The sequence below is a fragment of the Camellia sinensis genome, chromosome 14, assembly GCF_055761805.1.
Source record: "Camellia sinensis isolate YWXY chromosome 14, ASM5576180v1, whole genome shotgun sequence".
Classification (NCBI taxonomy): domain Eukaryota; kingdom Viridiplantae; phylum Streptophyta; class Magnoliopsida; order Ericales; family Theaceae; genus Camellia; species Camellia sinensis.
The window spans coordinates 7,763,264-7,781,300 of NC_138974.1; the positions used below are offsets into that span (position 1 = coordinate 7,763,264).

Genomic DNA, 18,037 nt, shown 5'->3' on the forward strand with positions numbered 1-18,037 from the left:
CCTCTAAATCTCCATTCTCAAATTTTCACAAAATCTTAAAAAAGAGTAAATTATAAATATGCCCCTGATGTTTGTAAAATATTCTCACTCTGCGGTGTTGCCTTTGAGTCAAACTTGGTTCTAGATCATGACACAATGCAATTATACAATTGGATTTGTTGATTGGGATTTTATTTTATTTATTTGTTTTTATTTTTTGTCAGTCAAACTTGGTTCTTATGTAGTTATAATTTGATTAGCAGCAGTAGCACTAACTGGTGTGCATTTAAGTTTTAATTTCTTTTAAATTGCAGAGCACTGGCTGGTGTGCATTATTTGATATTTTAATTTTTTTTATATTTGATTTATTTGAAATTGTAGAGTACAGTCTGTTAAATATATTTTTATAAATGCAATTTCTCTGTGTGCGTTGAAATGCTCTTCAAATGGAGGTGGTGCTACTTGGATCCTCTGATTATGCGTCTCTCTCTCCTCCTTTTCTCCTCTCCAACGCACACAGAAACCCCAATTTCTCTCCCAAGGTAATTCACAGATTTATTTGGAATTGATATAGAGTACAATCTATAATTCCAAACAAATCAAATATAATACATAGGTTAAATTTTGATCTGAACCTATGTATTATTAAAACAGAACAGGTTTTGAAAAATATGTGAGATACATTTTATATCAATGGTCTATATCAATCCTGAGAATATATCAACGACTCAGATTTATGTGGCTCCCGCCCAAACATTAGACCTCCACCCACCCACGTCTCCTCTCCTTCTATCTTTATCTCTCTCTCCCTCTCACCCACGTCTCCTCCTCATTCCCTTTTTCTCTCTCTCTCTCTCTCTCTCTCTCCCTCTCTCTCTCCCTCTCTCTCTCTCTCTCTCTCTTCTTCTTTCATACCCTCCCTCTTTCCCGACGCTCCTGCTCTTCAGTCTCGGCTCCGAAGGTAAGATTTCTGCCTCTTCCTGTCGTCTTTGTAATCTGAGGTTGGGTTTGATTGTTTATTTGGGTTTATCTGGGTTTATATTGATTGTTTATTCGGTTTATAACTTGTTTATCAAACAGCTTCTGCAATTGGGGTAAATGATTTCTTTCCTGAGGTTGGGTTTGATTGTTTATTTGGGTTTATATCCATTGTTTATTTGGGTTTATTTGGGTTTATCTGGGTTTATAACCTGTTTATTTGGGAGCTTGATTTACTGTATTTGGTGCAGATTTTAAAGCTGACTTGAAATTGAACATTATAGGATTTTCAAATCGTTCAATATCAAAGTTAGAACTTTAAATCTGAACATAGTAAAACGCATGTAACATATTGCACAATTGGGAAAAAAACATACTGCCCAATTTGGATGTTCAGAACTTCTGCAACTGTATTTCTTCTTTTAAGGAATCAGTAGAGACACTAAACTCTATTGTATTGTACAGCTGTCTTTGATTGATCAAGGAAATAGAAATAATTTCATATACCAAGAATGTGTATTAGTTGATGCCCATATTTAATAATTTCATAGTTTTTTTGCATATTATTTGTGTCTATACATAGTAATTCTGCTAACTGTGTCTCTCAATCTAATTTTCTGGCTTGCTAATCAAACGGCTTCTGTGATTGGGGTAAATGATTGGCTTTTTTTTCAAACAGCTGCTTTTGCTTTTGGGTAATCTCTTTTGCCCAAAATAAACCTACATTGTTCTTCTTGCTCTGTTGGCTGTTTTGTTTCCAATTGTGCACTCTGATTTGTGAAGTGTTGATTTGTAAAGTGTTGATCAAATGTAAGGTAGATCGGTCGACGCAACCAACAAGAAAGATATCGGTATCCTCATCTCAATCAAACCCTACTTCCCTCTCTCTAAGTCCCTCCAATGTCTTCCTTCAAATCCCCACTTTCATTGGCTTCATCAGTTGATGGCAGCAGCAGCGATTGATGGGTCTGTCTCACCACTCTTCCGGTGAGATTCACGTCATTGTTGGGCCAATGTTCGCTGGAAAAACAACAGCTCTCCTTCGTCGAGTCGAATCTGAGGGCAACAATGGCAGGTACTTTGTTGACTTTGTTAATTTCGTGAATTTGAGGGTTTTGATTTGTAAAGTTGGGGGTTCTGAGGGTTTTGAATTTGAGGGTTTTGTTAATTTCGTGCAATTTATTCTCAACACTTTTATGGTGTTATGTAGTTAAGAAATTCTGAATGTTAATTAATTGTACATGATAACAATGTGTTAATTTTATGTTGGATGCATAAAGAATTTTATTTTATTTTAACTATTATTTTGGGGCCAACCATGTAAATGTAGAAATGTTGCAATAATAAAGTCAAGCAAGGATACGAGATATGCGGTTGACTCGGTGGTGACACATGATGGGACAAAGTTTCCCTGTTGGGCGTTGCCGGATCTGTTGTCATTTAGGCAAAAATTTGGAGATGAGGCTTATGCCAAGGTATTTCAAACTTGAACCATTTGATTTGTGTTTTTTTTTTTATAAAAAAAAAAAAAATTGGTTCAGTTTATGGTGTCCCAGTCGTTCTATGGGCTTGGTAGCTTCATAAGTTGGATGTGTTTGATATATTGTAAGTGATATTGAAGTGATGTTATTATAATCTTCATGGTTTTATGTAAGAAGAATTTGATTGTTTCTTGCGGCTTGACATTGTACAAGTTACTTTTCTAATTATTGGTGTTGGAGCTAATTTAACTGGTAGACAAGCAATCTTAACTGTTTAGGCTGTCTTTTTTATTTTTATTTTTAAATGTGAAACCAAATGCTATTCATGATTTTTTTTTTTTTTTTTTGAGTAGAACACAACAATATAAACATTAAACTAAGCAGAATGTCTTACATCAGTAGCAAGATGATGAGCATCTTGAACCACATCTCGGTCCACCTTTTCTAATACAACATGATGAAAAGGTTTACAATAAGACAAAAAGAAGTTAGAATGGATTGGAGACTCCAATCATATTCTTGATCATGGTGTTGGAGCAGCAGGATGAGGACTAAGCAGTCCGTTTGTAGAAGCAGATTGCTAATGCCATAATGCTATTCATGATTAACACCATTGCAGTCCTATATTTAAGTTTGGAGTTTTTTTTTTTTTTTTTTTAATGCCTTTTCTATTATCTTCTAAATGTTGGTTACATGTTGGCAGCTGGATGTGGATTGGCATTGATGAAGCTCAATTTTTTGGTGACCTTTATGATTTTTGCTGCAAGGTTGCTGACCATGATGGGAAAACTGTAATAGTTGCTGGGCTAGATCGGGACTACTTGAGGTTTTTCTTACAGATTAATTCATTTTTTTTTTCTTTTCCTTGATGCAAATTCGTGACGGGCCTTTGTTGTGGTGTTTTTGCTTGATAATATAAATATTTTTCGTATGCCTGTGTCTAGGCATACACAAAATTCATGTTAAAGTCAATAAATTTGATAAATTACATTTTAAATCAATACTTTTAAATTTAATTATATTTTAATCTTATAATTAATTACATTATTCCTTTTAGACACGGGTATACGCTAGGGTGACACATTACTTTCATGGGTGATACATTTTTTAATTTTTATGGGTGATACATTTTTAAACCTCCAGACCAACCCTGAAGACTTACCTGATTAGAAACCCATACTTTACGATAAATCAAAATTTTATACTCATCAAACACACCATAAATTAGATTTGTTCTATTTATTAGCCCATAAATCAGTAGTTTGAAGGTGTTAAAATCAGAAGGTGTTAAAATCTATTGCTAGATAAATTATAGTTGTTGCCAAGGATATGCGGGCGTAATGTGATTGGCTAGATGGAAAAAGCAAGCAAGAAAAGCGATAGAAAATGTAGTCTTAAAAAAAAAAAGAAAAAGAGGAAGCTTTGGGTGACCCACCACCAACCCGGGAAAGGAGTCCGAAAATTTCACGTCTTCTGAGAAATCACAATACTGTATTTATTATTATTTTTATTTTTAGAATCTTAATTTATTTAGCTTTTATTGTTTGTTGGACAAACTATTAAATTGAAATTCTTAAACAACATAATAATTATTTATTTGATAGTATTATATATATCAATTGGAATAATTGTTAGTTTTTATTGAAATTTTTAAACAAGAAAATTATTATTTGTTTACTGGCAGTGGGAGTATTTAGGTGCTTCTTCGTGGGCTGCATCACCAGAGTTCTGGATAATTTCATTGTTATTTTATTTGAGTTCTGTAAAACGTGTGGTATAAATAAAATTGTTTTAAGTTTTTAAAAAAGAATAGTATTTCTTTATATTTTTTCAATATTTTTGTCAAAACATATTACGGACTTTATAAATTTTAATATGATACGTATGAATTACAATTTTATTTTGATCACAATATTATTTGCACCGTGCCTTCAGGCACGGTCATACGCTAGTATATATATATATATCAAAACCGATTGGATGATACACTAGCCAAAAAAAAAATTAGTGACAAAAAATAAGTTTTGAGCGACATTTTTTTCCCACATTGCAAAAATTACATGTTTGTTTAGTTTGATTTTTCAAAAATTATTTTTAAATGAGTTTTAATTTATTTTTAGTTAATTTTTTATATAATTTAATTAATTAATTTTTATTCTTTTTAGATGCACTTAATAAAGATGTATCTAAAAAGTAAAAGAAATTGATTAAAATATTAAAAAAAATTAAAATAGACAAAAAATTGAATATTGTTTAGATTTTTGTTTGTTTTTAGTGATTTTTTTTCTTCATATTTTAGTTATTGTTTTTAACTTTTTAGATGCATGTAATCTTGATATATCTACAAAATAAATAAAAAAATGAATAAAATATGAAAAAAGTTTAATAAAGACAAATGAAAACCTTTCAAAAATAGTTTTTTAAAATTGAAACCAAACAAGGCCTTGCCTTAGTAAGAATATATTATTTACTACAAAAAATTAAGGTTTTAGAAACCAAAATTTAGGGACAATTATTTTTTTAGGCACCAAATATTTTTGTTGCGAAAAATATCATTATATTTTTCGCAACAAAAATTGGATATTAATCTTTTTGGGATCAAATTTTTTATCTAAAAAATAAATCTTTTTGAGACTAAATTATTTTGTCTCTAAAAGTGTATTTATTAGTGATATTTTTAAAATTTTGTCGTTGAAAGCCTTAATTTTGACTTTTTTGAACGACCTTTTAACAACTATTCTCGTAATAATATAATTGGTTCCTAAATGTCTTTTGTAACAACTTCACTTTTAGAGATCAAAAAATTTAGTTTCTAAAATTCTTATATATTGTAGTGGTTCTAATTGGAGCCTTTTATATTTTTTCATTTTTCGTAATGTATATTTATGGTTTTCATGTTTTGCCTCTAATTTAAATTGAAAAGGAGATGAAATTAAGTTAGAAAACCAAATAAAAACACTTTTATATACATTAAAGATTAAATTGACACAATCGAAACATTATAGGCTAAAATAGCACAAATTACATATTTTGGGGATTAAAAGAATATTTTTAAATTAAAAATTTATATTTACCCTTTTTTTAACAATATCTACTAAAATAGTTAGATTGGGAACCAAATCAAAATAATTTTATATCTTCTATCCTTTTGCCAAGTGACCTTTTCTTCTTGTGTCAAGTGAGGGGCACAAGACTTAAACTTAAGACCACCCATTTACTAAAAATATTTTCATTACTTAAACAATATAAAAAATATATTATCAATTTAAAATTAAAATTTATATTTTAAGCACACCTATCGACTGTATGGTCATATCCTAATATATATATATATATATATGTGTGTGTATGTGTTTGTGTTTTTTTTTTTAAAGTTGTGGGCTTTCCTTTCATATGATCAGATTGGAGGGTACTGTTGGATCTGTGAGGACCCTCTACGGGTCATGTTTCGATAATCTAAACCGTTCAATGTCTAGAACTTGTCGAGTGCTATATGTTTGTAAAAATCACGTTAATTGAATATTGATAGCTATCTCATCGAATCAGATTTCAGTCAATCGTTTATTTTTTCACCGTCTATTTTTTTTTTAAATACAAAACTGATTTGATCAAGTAGCTATCGATATCTTATCAATCTGATTTTTATAAATATATAGTACTCAACGAATTTTATATATTGAACAACTCAAATTATCAAAATAAATCTTATATTGAATTTCTATAGATCTAACAATAACCCCTGATCAAAAACAGCCCCTTTTTAAAAACTCACGTAAAAGTTAAAGGAGTTATGGCTGGAAAAATGAGTACGAAATTTCTTTGAAGCCAATTATATGATGGCGATCGTAATGATTTCATCGAGCCGTAAATGAAGGCTTGATTTGATTTTTGACCATGCAGCAAAGTTGTTTTAACTAATTACGTTACATTCTTATAGCCATTAAATCAAATTAATACTATTAATCACTTTTTCAATGAAGTCGGTGAATTTTGTCATCTTTGTCCCCCCCCCCCCCCCTCCCCATCTTTTTGAATACGTAGCCAATTTTATCACCATGTCTATTTCTTAAAAACAATAATATCATGACTGGTTCTCCAAGGCTTATATATATATATATATATATATATATATTAAATTTTAATCAATCCCAGCCTTATAATTTGACCCATTTTAAAAAATTATGTTGAGAAAGTTGCATTTTAAAGTTATATATTTTTTCAAATACATTTTAAAGTTGTATTTGAAAGATATATTTGAAGATGTGGATAAAAAAGAAAAGTGAAGAAAAAAGTGTTAAAAAAAAATTATATTGCATTCATTTTTCTTTTTATTTTTTCTAATTTTGTGCAAATATCTAATATAAAATTTAAATGTTGAACATGACGGCGGAATACTGGAGTATTTTTTATTATAATAATATATAGGACTGTTTTGACAATCAAATAAAAAGTTAATTTTTTACTTTTTACTCATTTTAAGTCATATCATTTCTCACATTTTTTGTTCATAAAAAGATAAAATAGAATAAAAAAATTAAAAATTTAACTTTTTATCAATTTTTCAAAACACCACATATTTTCTTGAATAAAGATTGATATATCTAATTTTAGAGCTCTAAAGTGAGCTCTAGTAATGTAACAAGGAGTGAGATCCACATGTGATGTGGTATGTGTGCCTATATTTTTATTTTTTGTCTTGTTTTTTTCTCATGTTACATCCTTAGAGTTATCTTTAAATATCATTATTTTATTTTATTTTCAATAATTTGGAATGGCTTGATATTGTGCACCTGCATAATCAATCAATCATATGTGATATGAATCTTTAAATAGCATATCTTTTTATAATAAAATATATTTTCTTTTCAATAATTTGGGATGGCTTGATATTGTGTACTTAAAGTACCATCACATAATAATATAATTTTATAAATTAAATTTAAGCATAAAAAATTATTTATTTATTATTAATAAAAATAAATCAAAATTTTATAATAATGTGAAATAATTCGATACGGAATGGTGATATAAGTTTACAATTTTAGCACAATTAATTATGAAATATTTATAGCATAAATTATTATAAAATCTATTTAATTTTTATTTGACATAAAAATAAAAAAAATATGACATTGTTTATAAATGATGTGTTTTGAATAAAAATTATTAAACAATCTTAGAGTACTATATGACATTGCCTACATGATACTCAAAGTATGAAAAATTACAAATCACACTAAGTGATTTGTCAATTACCTGAAAATAATGAGTTTATTATATTCAATTTATAAAAAATTTCACTACATTATTAGTTTAAATTATTATATGAATAATATCACATGACGCTTCCAAAATATTAAATAATTACTTATTGTAAATAATACAATAAACTTTTAGAGTTCGTTTGGGATGTGAGTTGACTTTTTGATTTTTTGATTATTTTAGCCTAAAGTTAAAATTCTTCGTTTGTGATAGATTTTTTTAACTTTTTTAACTTTTGTAAGAGAAAAATAAAATAATTATGAATTAAATGTGATATTTTATTTTATTTAGTTAAAATAATCTATTTTATCTTATATAACTATTTTTGTTCTAACAAAACATCCAAAAAGAGTTATTAGTCCAAGAATATGTGGGTGTTTGGGAAATGAGTTTTTATGCAGATTTGTTTAGTTGTAGGATATTATTGGATAAAATTTTTTTAGTGTTTAGAAAGATAGTTAGGGTTGGTTTGGCAAGGGCTCATTGGGCTTTTTTGGCTTAATGAGCCATAAAAGACAGAATAAGCTCATGATCCACAACAGACAAAACATCTCATCCAACCCCATAATCATTACATTCTTCTCTCACAAAAAAATCAAAAAAGTCAAAAAGCCAAAAGCCCTTCCCAAACTAAGCTTTTGAGCCCAGGCTCATATAGTCAAAAAAGCCAAAAAGTCAGTCCACTTCCCAAACGGAGACTTAGATTTTTTTGAAGTTGGATGTGATGTTTGTGAGAGAAAAAATGAAATGATTACGGAGTTAGATGTAATATTTGTTTGGATTTATTTTTTTTAATTTTGTAAAACTTTTGTTTTTTAGTGAAAAAAATTAAAAAAAAAATCTCAGAAACACGTGACACCTGGCCTTTCTTTGTCTCTGTCCTGTGTACGTGCATAGTCCATCAATCAAATCTGATGCGAATCTTTAAATAATATATCTTGCATTATTGCATAGTTGAAATTGAAAGACATGCAAGTTGGTGGTCCTTATCTTGCATAGTTGCAACATTTGAACACAAAATCGGCAGATACGCACCACTTTCTTATTATTTTTGGTGGAAAAATGCTTGGGAGCATTAAAAGGGGATCACTAAAGAGAGCATTAATAATGTGGCAGTAAGCCCTGCTCACTTTCTATGCCTTATTTTTATTTTTTTATTATTTTTTTGTTATTTCTAATATATTAATGCTATTAATGATGTATTTTTTAATGGTCTAAATCATTATCGTTTTTGGTGGGGGTTCGGTGGTGGGGTGTGTGTTTGATTTTTGTGGTTTGGGTCAATTCAATGCACGAGACAGTGCTGAATCCATTTTGAACTAGTCAACACGTATTGGCATTAATACATAGGAGTGTTTGGAAAGAAAAAAAATAGTCTAATTTAGGTTAAAATTTATAAAGAGATAAAATATGTTGAAATAGTTAATAAGATAAAATATCATATTAAATTCATAATTATTTCACTTTTTCTCTTACAAACATCATATCTAACCATAAAAAAATCTAATTATCTTTCCAAACATAAAAATTTTAGCCTACTAAAATAGCTAAAAACTAAAATAGCCTACTAAAATAGCCACTTCCCAAATGAGGCCATAGAACACTAACAAGGATAAACCAAAACAGATGTGAAAAAAAAATAGGTGGATTTGGTTTTAGTTTTTTGAATTTAATTTTTTTATTTTTTGTTATTTTTTTATTTTTAATGAATATTTTTAAAATTTTAAGAATTTTTTTTTATATTTTTAGATTCACCTTATTTAGATGTATCTAAATAGTAAATATTTATGAACAAATATTTTTAAAAAATAATAAATATACAAAAATACGAAAAATATATTGAATTTTCATATATATATTTTTTTGGTATTTAGTGTATTTTGTAAAAATTATTTTTGTAAATATTATACTTTTTAAGTGTATTTATGTTATGTGTGTTTAAAAATTTTAAAAAGTGTTTAAAATATTAAAAAAAATTCATTCAAAACATTAAAATGCGAAAAATTAAAAAATAAAATTTCTGAAAACTATTTTTTGAAAATTAGAGCCAAACAAGCTGTATAATTTTTTTTTATCAATTATAGTTTGTTAATTATAGTCAATTCCCATTTAATTTATTGTGAGTTGTCGATTATGGCCAAAACTAATTTCATTGATTATGGCCCACCGATTTTGGTTTGTCAATTTAGACCATAAATTATTTTTAATATAAAATTATGACTACATATATTATTATTATTGTGATTGTTATTGTTGTTGTTTTTGTTTGTTTTATTGAAATGCAGGACACATACAACGAATGTGCAAATAGTGGGCTAGTAGGTGATACAACATGTGTCACAAATGAGGAAGTTGTAACTTCTATTAACTTTGCATATGGATTGGAAAACTATCTTGGTGAAGTTAGTCGAAAATCGATGCCTATAAATTGACTAGAAGAAAGCGAACAGTGGAGAATGAATCATCAACACTTAATATGAGGTTAATTAGGAGTAGATTATTTTAACATACAAAAATATTTTGGAGCTCTAAAACATAGCTCTAAAGGAGCTTCAGGGGTGGGCCTCATTCCATTGATGCAATGCTTTGGGGTTCTTTTTTTAAATTTTTTTTCTAACCCTTACCACATTACTAGAGCTCTCTGTCATTGTTGTTTAACATATCATAGGAGTAGTTTATTCTCTCTATGAATAGTTTTAATTTAGTGTTTCTGTGATGGTTTTCTGGTTCTTGTAATCAATAAACTTTTTTTAGTTCTTTTGTATTTTTGTTATTTGTTTTTGTTCCCATCTTTGTAACAAGTAACAATTTCAGCAATACGATATCAGTTTTTAATTTGTTTCTCTTTGTCGATAACCTCCAAAGAAGTCCTTAAATCTATCAAGACATAGGACACCAATCACATTGTTTAATTAAATTATTATTTGGGAAAATTAGTTTTTCCTGTCGACTTTTCCCTGTCAATTTAACTCAAACCAACTTTTTGCTAACAAGATCATATTAAGATCATGTGAAGTTACCTAATTAAGCAATAATATAAGTTTCAAATTGTATTTGTTACAATGCTTGATATTATATTGCTATACCTGAAAATTTCTTGCCTAAGTAAGGATGTTTTTCGTTGTCTTAAAACATACAAAATCTATATACAATAATATCTACCTACCTATCGATGTTAACCATTAAATTTATCACAATCGAGTTATTTGACTGTAACCATTACCACTTATCGATAAAGACATACAATAATATCTATCTACCTGTCGATGTTAACCATTAAATTTATCACAATCGAGTTATTTGACAGTAACCATTATCACTTACCGATAAAGACATAAATCAATGGTTTAACCTTTCATCACAATGGGACTATTTAGTTTAATTTTTGCTAAGTTAAAATTTAATAATCAGATAGACAAGTGATAAACATCATATTAACTTTTTAGAAAATCAATATTTTTTTAAAATTTATTTAAACTATTTTTGCATCAAAGCTATAGTTGAGCATTGCTCAAGCAATGCTTTCGATTGGTGTAGGGTAGAGGTGTAAATTTAGCTCGGCCCGGCCTCGGCTCATATCGGGCCTCGCGGGCTCCCGCCAAAATTCTGGTCGGGCTGGTCCACAGGCCAAAAAACTCGACACAGGCCTTGGGGGTATTTAGTCCTTCGGCGGGTTGGCGAGCCAGGCCAGTGGGGATGGGCTCGGGCCTGGGTGGGCCTAAACAATTTTTTTAATTTTTTAAAATTTTTTTCACCAAAAATTTATTATTTTTCATTAAAAATAAGACTGGGTCTCAGGCGAATCGGGCCTCGGGTGGGCCTTGAGTGGGCCCATGGGTCGGGCCAAGTAGGCTGAGCTTCAAAACGATGGCTCAGGCCCTGGCCCAAGGCCTCGGGCTAGACTGGGCTTAGGCCCGAGTTGCGGGCAAGTTTCGGGCCATGGGCCATTTTTACACTCCTAGTGGAGGGCCTTGGCCCCATAAGGTGTAACGTTCCAGTTTTCAGAGATCGATTAGATGAAAATTAAATAATCTAAGTGCGAAGTTTTCCTTTTTATTTTTTTTTAATTTTTTTTAAAACTCTCTTTATTACTTAGTTTCTTCTCAAAACCCATTTTTCTTAGTCAATTCTCATTAAGTTTTCAAAATTAAGCTTGTCTAGTAAAACGTATCTCAAAGGTCTAAGACTAAATGGCATTGAGAAACGTGTCCATTTTCCTTTTTCAAGCCTAACTTGATGTTAAAATGGAATGTTTTTGATAAATTCTACTTGTATTGGGAAAAGTGTCTGTAGTGTCTCAAATCTTAAACTTGATTTGAACTTGATTGTGTAGATGCCTTGTCAAATTTTTGAATCCTTGTTTTGATGAGTTACACTTGTTATGTTGGTAGAGTTGAGGTTGATATTTATTTAACGTGCGTCTTTTTAAAAAAAATTCATTTCGAGCGTAAGGATGAAAAATAAGCACTTAGAAATACTTCAAATGGAAACCTAACCAGAATTTGGCCGCACGAACGGCCAAGTAGTAGTGGAGATGGAAGGAGACACCATACATGTGACCATGGTGGAGCAGCCAATCTTGAGGATCATTCTAATTGAATTCTGCACAAGTAGCCAGAAATCACTGCATGAACAGCGAGGCGGCCACACGAGCGGCTAAGGCTAACAAGCAGTGAAGTGGCAACCCTTTAGCCTAGATTTTTTTGAACCCTGTTTTGATATTTTTGTAGCCAACTCTTCTCTCTCTCTCTCTCTCTCTCTCTCTCTCTCTTTCTTATTCATTACTTCATTTGTCTTTTTCTCTTTATCTCTCTCTCCACCATTGTTACCCATATCCAAGCTCATGATTGAGGGCTTTAAAGTGCAAATCTCCCCAAAGCTATAATGTTAACATTGTAGAGCACGACGAGTACTTTGATTTGGTTGGTCAAATCTTGATTTCACCAATCTTCACTTTCTCTTCCTTCTAATCTTCTCTTCAAGAGGTAGGATTTCTTTTCATTAGTGCAATACGGGTTTATAGATGTATTTGTGGTAGGGAAAACTCCACTTTACCTCCTGTGGTTTGGGCCAGGTGCGGTTTATCATAATCACATAACCCCCATGTGATTTCTGGACCAAAATGCACCGTTAACTTTTCTAGTTAAGTTAACGGAATGTGAGGCTCACACATCTATAAGGAGAGTAAGTGAATTTTCAAGACTAAATTACCCCTCATTCACCTTCATATTTACAAAAAATCATTCTTCTTCCTTCTTCTTTCTCTACTATTTCTCTCTCTATTCACCCCCCCTTACTCTCTCCATACCAATGTCCCTTTCCTCTTCCTTCTACCTTGCCAAACCTACCTTCTCACCCCAAACCATTGATCCACACAAACTTTCCATCAAGATTAACATATATATACAATCTGTATATATATATATATATTCTTGGGGTAAACTTGTAAATGCATATATACAATCTATATATAATCTTTATTTTTATTTTTCACATAATTTTATAACATAATCTCATATTAACTAATTAAATTACATATTAATTCAAATATCCCTAATTTATAATCTAAAGTACAATTTTTTGACATAATTACTTGTTCAATTTCATTTCTAATTATGCATGTATGTATATAGTATACATACACATATAACTGTCATTGTAACACCTCACTACTTGCTGGCCCAAAGTAACTTGTGGGTCGACCAACAATACCCAAAAGCTTAAGTCCAAGGTATTTAGTAGCAAGGTAGTGGTGCTTTCTATGTCCAAGATCACTCATGCAAACTTTCGATGTAGGATAGGGTGTTACAAACTCCCCCACTTATAAATCCTCGTGTCCTCACGAGGGTCTGTAATCAATCAGCATACCACGACAAGCTCGTGGCCAGCTTAGAATAAGTAGCCCACATGGTTGTGTGCACAGGGCGGCTTTGATACCATTTGTAACGCCCCACTACTTGCTGGCCTAAGTAACTTATGGGTTGACCAACAATACCCAAAATCTTAAGTCCAAGTTATTTAGTAGCAAGGTAGTAGTGTTTTATATGCCCAAAATCACCTATGCAAACTTTCGATGTAGGACAGGGTGTTACAGTTATATATCATGCTTGAACAAATTGTGGAGATTAAAAAAATATATAAGCATATACCTAATAAATAAGGCCATCATTGAGTTTGTTTATGGGTTGTCCATGTATAAACATGTCTGAACATAATTTGTTTCCTAGTTTGCATAGTTTGATTATTGTCAATGGAATTGAACAGTTTTCTACTACTTAGGAAGGAGGTGGTAGAGGGTGTTGTGGGAGGGAAATTGACCCTTCCTAACCAAAATCGGTGAGACACGAAATAACAAACAAGGAAGAAAAAATGAATCAAACAAATCACATACACAAGGCCACAAAGAATTACGTGGTTCACCCCAAAATAGGAGTGAAAAGTAGGGTTGAGTGAACAGTACTTATCAGGGTCCATCGACCCAACAAAGAAGAGGCAGTAGCCTTTATCAGATTAGACCTTTTTCGGCGAACCAAATTGATGGTAACAAAGGCTGATGAACGACAAGAATGAAGGAAAGAATGGTAGTGGCACACAGCAACGACGACAAGTTAGGCTTGCCATGGGTGCATAAATGTTGGAGAATAATGGATACGAAGACACTGGAGAAGGGATGCAAGCTTTAGCGCAGACAACTCAAACTTTAACATTGACAAAGCTTCCTCAACGTTGGAGATGGCAATGCAAAACAATAGCAAGAGAACAATCACACCGTAGGGAGTAACATGCCAATGGATTGTTTGAAGTAGAAAACGGTCGGAGGGGGTGTAGGGTGTAAAAGTGACTGAGATGTAGTGTGTATATATGTATTTACAAGTTTAATTCAAAATAGAAAAGAGGAAGAAGATTAGGGCATAAAGGTCAATTTACATATTCTGTTAACGTAAGTTAGAGTGTGTTTTGGTCCAAAAACTATAGGGGGTTATGTGGTTATTTTCAAACGTTAGAGAGGTAAACCGCACTCGCCAAAATCACAGAGGGTAAAGTGAAGTTTTCCCTTTGTGGTATTTTGTTATAGAAACTTTGAGTTATTGTTGAGGGTTTTGTGAAATAGTATGATAGGAAACTAGGGTTTGGTGATTAGTTGTTGTTTCTCTATAATTTTCTTAGTAGATGTATTTTTATTTTATAAACTTGCATAAGAGAGAAAAGATTTGAAAGAGCTGCAATTTGTGAAAAACCCTAAATGTTGAGATTCCATGAATTGAGAAATTGGTGTTGAAATATTGAAATTGATAATGTCATATAGAAATTTATGATGCCAAATTGAAATTTGTGATGTTATATTGAAATTGGGAATTTGTGAAATTATATTTTGTTAGAAATAATGGTTGGGCCATTGGTGAAGAATGGTGTTGTTATAGTTATTGATACAATAGGATAATGAAAACTCACGTTCATTGTATCATTAAATTGTTGATTTTATGAGGATGAAAACCCATTGTTGAACAGAAGTGGATGGAGCATGTTTTACAAGACGTTACGTTGGTTGCATTAAACATCATGGTTTAATTGAATGTTAGTGGTGAATCTAAGTCATGTATAAATAAGATTGGCGTTAATTTGGCTTAATAAGCCATGGTGAAAGACCGAAAACTTGCACGGTGTAGGTGCTAAGCTCCTTTCGGTTAAAAGCCGGAAAATTTGGTGGTATTTAGGTGATGCTTAGCCATAGTCACTAGCAGAGTGTAATTTTAGGTAGTGCACTAGATTAGGTGGTACTTAGTGATGACTACTAGCAGATAGATGTACGTGAGAGAATTCACCGAGTCTTAATAATGATAATGGGAAATGTTGATGTAAAGAAAATGTTTTGAGCATGTTATACATATATATAACATCATGATCATGTACATGTATAAGAACATATTATCTTCTGAAATATTATCCTGTTGGACTATATATTCACCCTACATGGTTGAAATCTTTTTCAGGTGTTGATGGCATGCCTCGACCTTAAGGCGAGACATTGGGATATGTGCATGAGCTAGGAGAGCTCTTTTGATTTGTAGGGCCATCTATTTTGTAGGTTGTATACTATTTTTGTAAAGGTTGCAACTTTTATTAGATGTACGCCTAAGGGAACTTTAATTACATACAATATCTGTTACTTTTGAATTACATATTGTATATTCAATCCACCTAAATGTTGAATATATAATATATGTAATTGGTAAATCCATGTAATGAAGGAAATTGATATATATATATATATATAAACCCCCTTTTATATTATTTAGGGTAAACTTCATTTTACTTCCCTAGGGTTTGGGTTGGGTGTAGATTACCCCCCTGATATTTGGAAATCACTACATAACCCCCCTCCCATGATTATTGGATTGAAGTGCACACTAACTTCTATGTGGATTATACCCTCATATTCTTCTTCTTCTTTTTTTAATTTATATATATATATATATATATATATATATATATATATATATATATTTTATAACATTTCCCAATCTGAGAGAACAAAGAAACACTGGCAACCTCCATTTCCAGGGAAACCCACATCCTTGTTCTTCCCCTTGGGAAATCCCCCACTTCGCCCCCACTTCGCCTCATTTCTACCTCTAACGTCTATTTTTGGTAGGCTCCACCCTTCCTATTTCCGTTCGGCAGCTGCTCACTGCTCTACTGTCCCTCATTTATTCTTTTTTTTTCTTTCAATAATTATACAGTAACTACACCTATAGATATATAACAAAGTAAAATCAAGACAGACAAAAAGTGCTCAAACAGTTGAATTTTTTTATTCATCAATCATTACCAAATTATATTATATTATATTATATATATGTATATATATGCACAATAAAGAAACTGAAATCAAAGAACACGATTCTGAATTTTCAATTCATCAAACACATCATCAAATTATCTGGTTCGTCACATGCGCGCACGCGCACACACATAGATGCACAATGAATCAAAGAACACAATTTTAAATTTTTAATTCATCAAATATCACCAAATCATCTAGTTTATCATACATTCCCAATATTATATTTTATGCACACACACACACACATACACACACACACACACACATATATAGATGTACAATGAAAATTGAAAAAAAAAAAAAACTTTGTATGCTTATGTTTTATCTATCTATCTATCTATCTATATATATATATATTTGTGTTATGTTTTTTTTTTTTTAAAAAAAAAACTTTCATTGTTCTATTGGTTCGCTCTCCACACCTTTCTCTTTCTTCTTCTTTTTAGCTTCCTCCTCTCTTTTAGCAGAACTTGCAATAATGGCGAATGAAGGAGAGAAGGAGACACAAACAATTGAGAGTAAGAAAGAAGGTAATCAAACCCACCAAAAACAAAAATTGAACAAAGAAATCAAACCCACCACCATAAAATTAAATATCTAAACAGACCAAAAATCCCAAACTCACTATTTATATGAGATTTAAACAGACCAAAAATTCCCCATTTTTATGAGAACCAAAGATCCAAATAGACCCCCCACCCCCCAAAAAAAAAAAAGATAGAAAGTTATAATCTTTAGTATATATGAAAGTAGAGAGAGAAGAGAGAAACTGTATATTGAATTGAATAATGAAATACAAGAAGCCTGTATTTATAAGCTGAGATACATCAGAGATAAGTATAGAAAAGAAGATGAGATACATCTATAATACAGATGGATAAGTATAAAATAATAATATACATCTAACACCCGGCCTCAAGCTCAAGGTGATAAGTCAGAGATCAACTTGAGCTTGGAGAGGAGATCAGAGAAGCATCTTGGAGGATGAGCTTTGGTGAAGAGGTTGGTTGTCTGATCAGCAGAGGTAACACAGAGAAAACGAACATGGCCACTAGTAACATGCTGTCGTATGAAGTGGCCATCAATCTCAATGTGCTTGGTGCGATCATGGAAGACATCGTTATGTGCAATCTGAATAGCACTCTGATTGTTAAAATAAAGATTGGTGACAGCAGAATGAGAGACACACATGTCAGAAAGAAGCCAACAAAGCCACACAAGCTGCTGAGTAGTGTTAGCAAGAGCACGATACTCAGTCTCGGTACTAGAACGAGCAACAAGGATTTGCTTCTTGCTATGCCAGAAAATAAGAGAGTTACCTAAGAAGAAGTAGAACCTAATAGTAAAACAACAATCAGTAGGATCCCTTGTCCAATCAGCATTAGAAATGGCATGCAATTGTAGAGAAGAGTGAGGAGAGTAGTGAAGACCATGAAACAGAGTTCCATTAAGATAGCGCAAAATGCGAACCAGAGCAGCATAGTGTAGAGAA

At 31.4% G+C, this 18,037-nt stretch overlaps 1 protein-coding gene across 1 annotated transcript; it reads left to right on the top strand.

Moving 5' to 3' along the window:
- The first annotated feature begins 1,146 nt into the window (after positions 1-1,146).
- LOC114292649 (thymidine kinase a-like) lies at positions 1,147-3,096 on the top strand. The gene is made up of 3 exons (XM_082905807.1): positions 1,147-2,032; positions 2,288-2,432; positions 2,792-3,096. The coding sequence occupies exons 1-3, from the start codon at positions 1,920-1,922 to the stop codon at positions 2,804-2,806; spliced, it is 273 nt and encodes a 90-aa protein (XP_082761933.1). The 5' UTR covers positions 1,147-1,919; the 3' UTR covers positions 2,807-3,096.
- Positions 3,097-18,037: the final 14,941 nt, after the last annotated feature.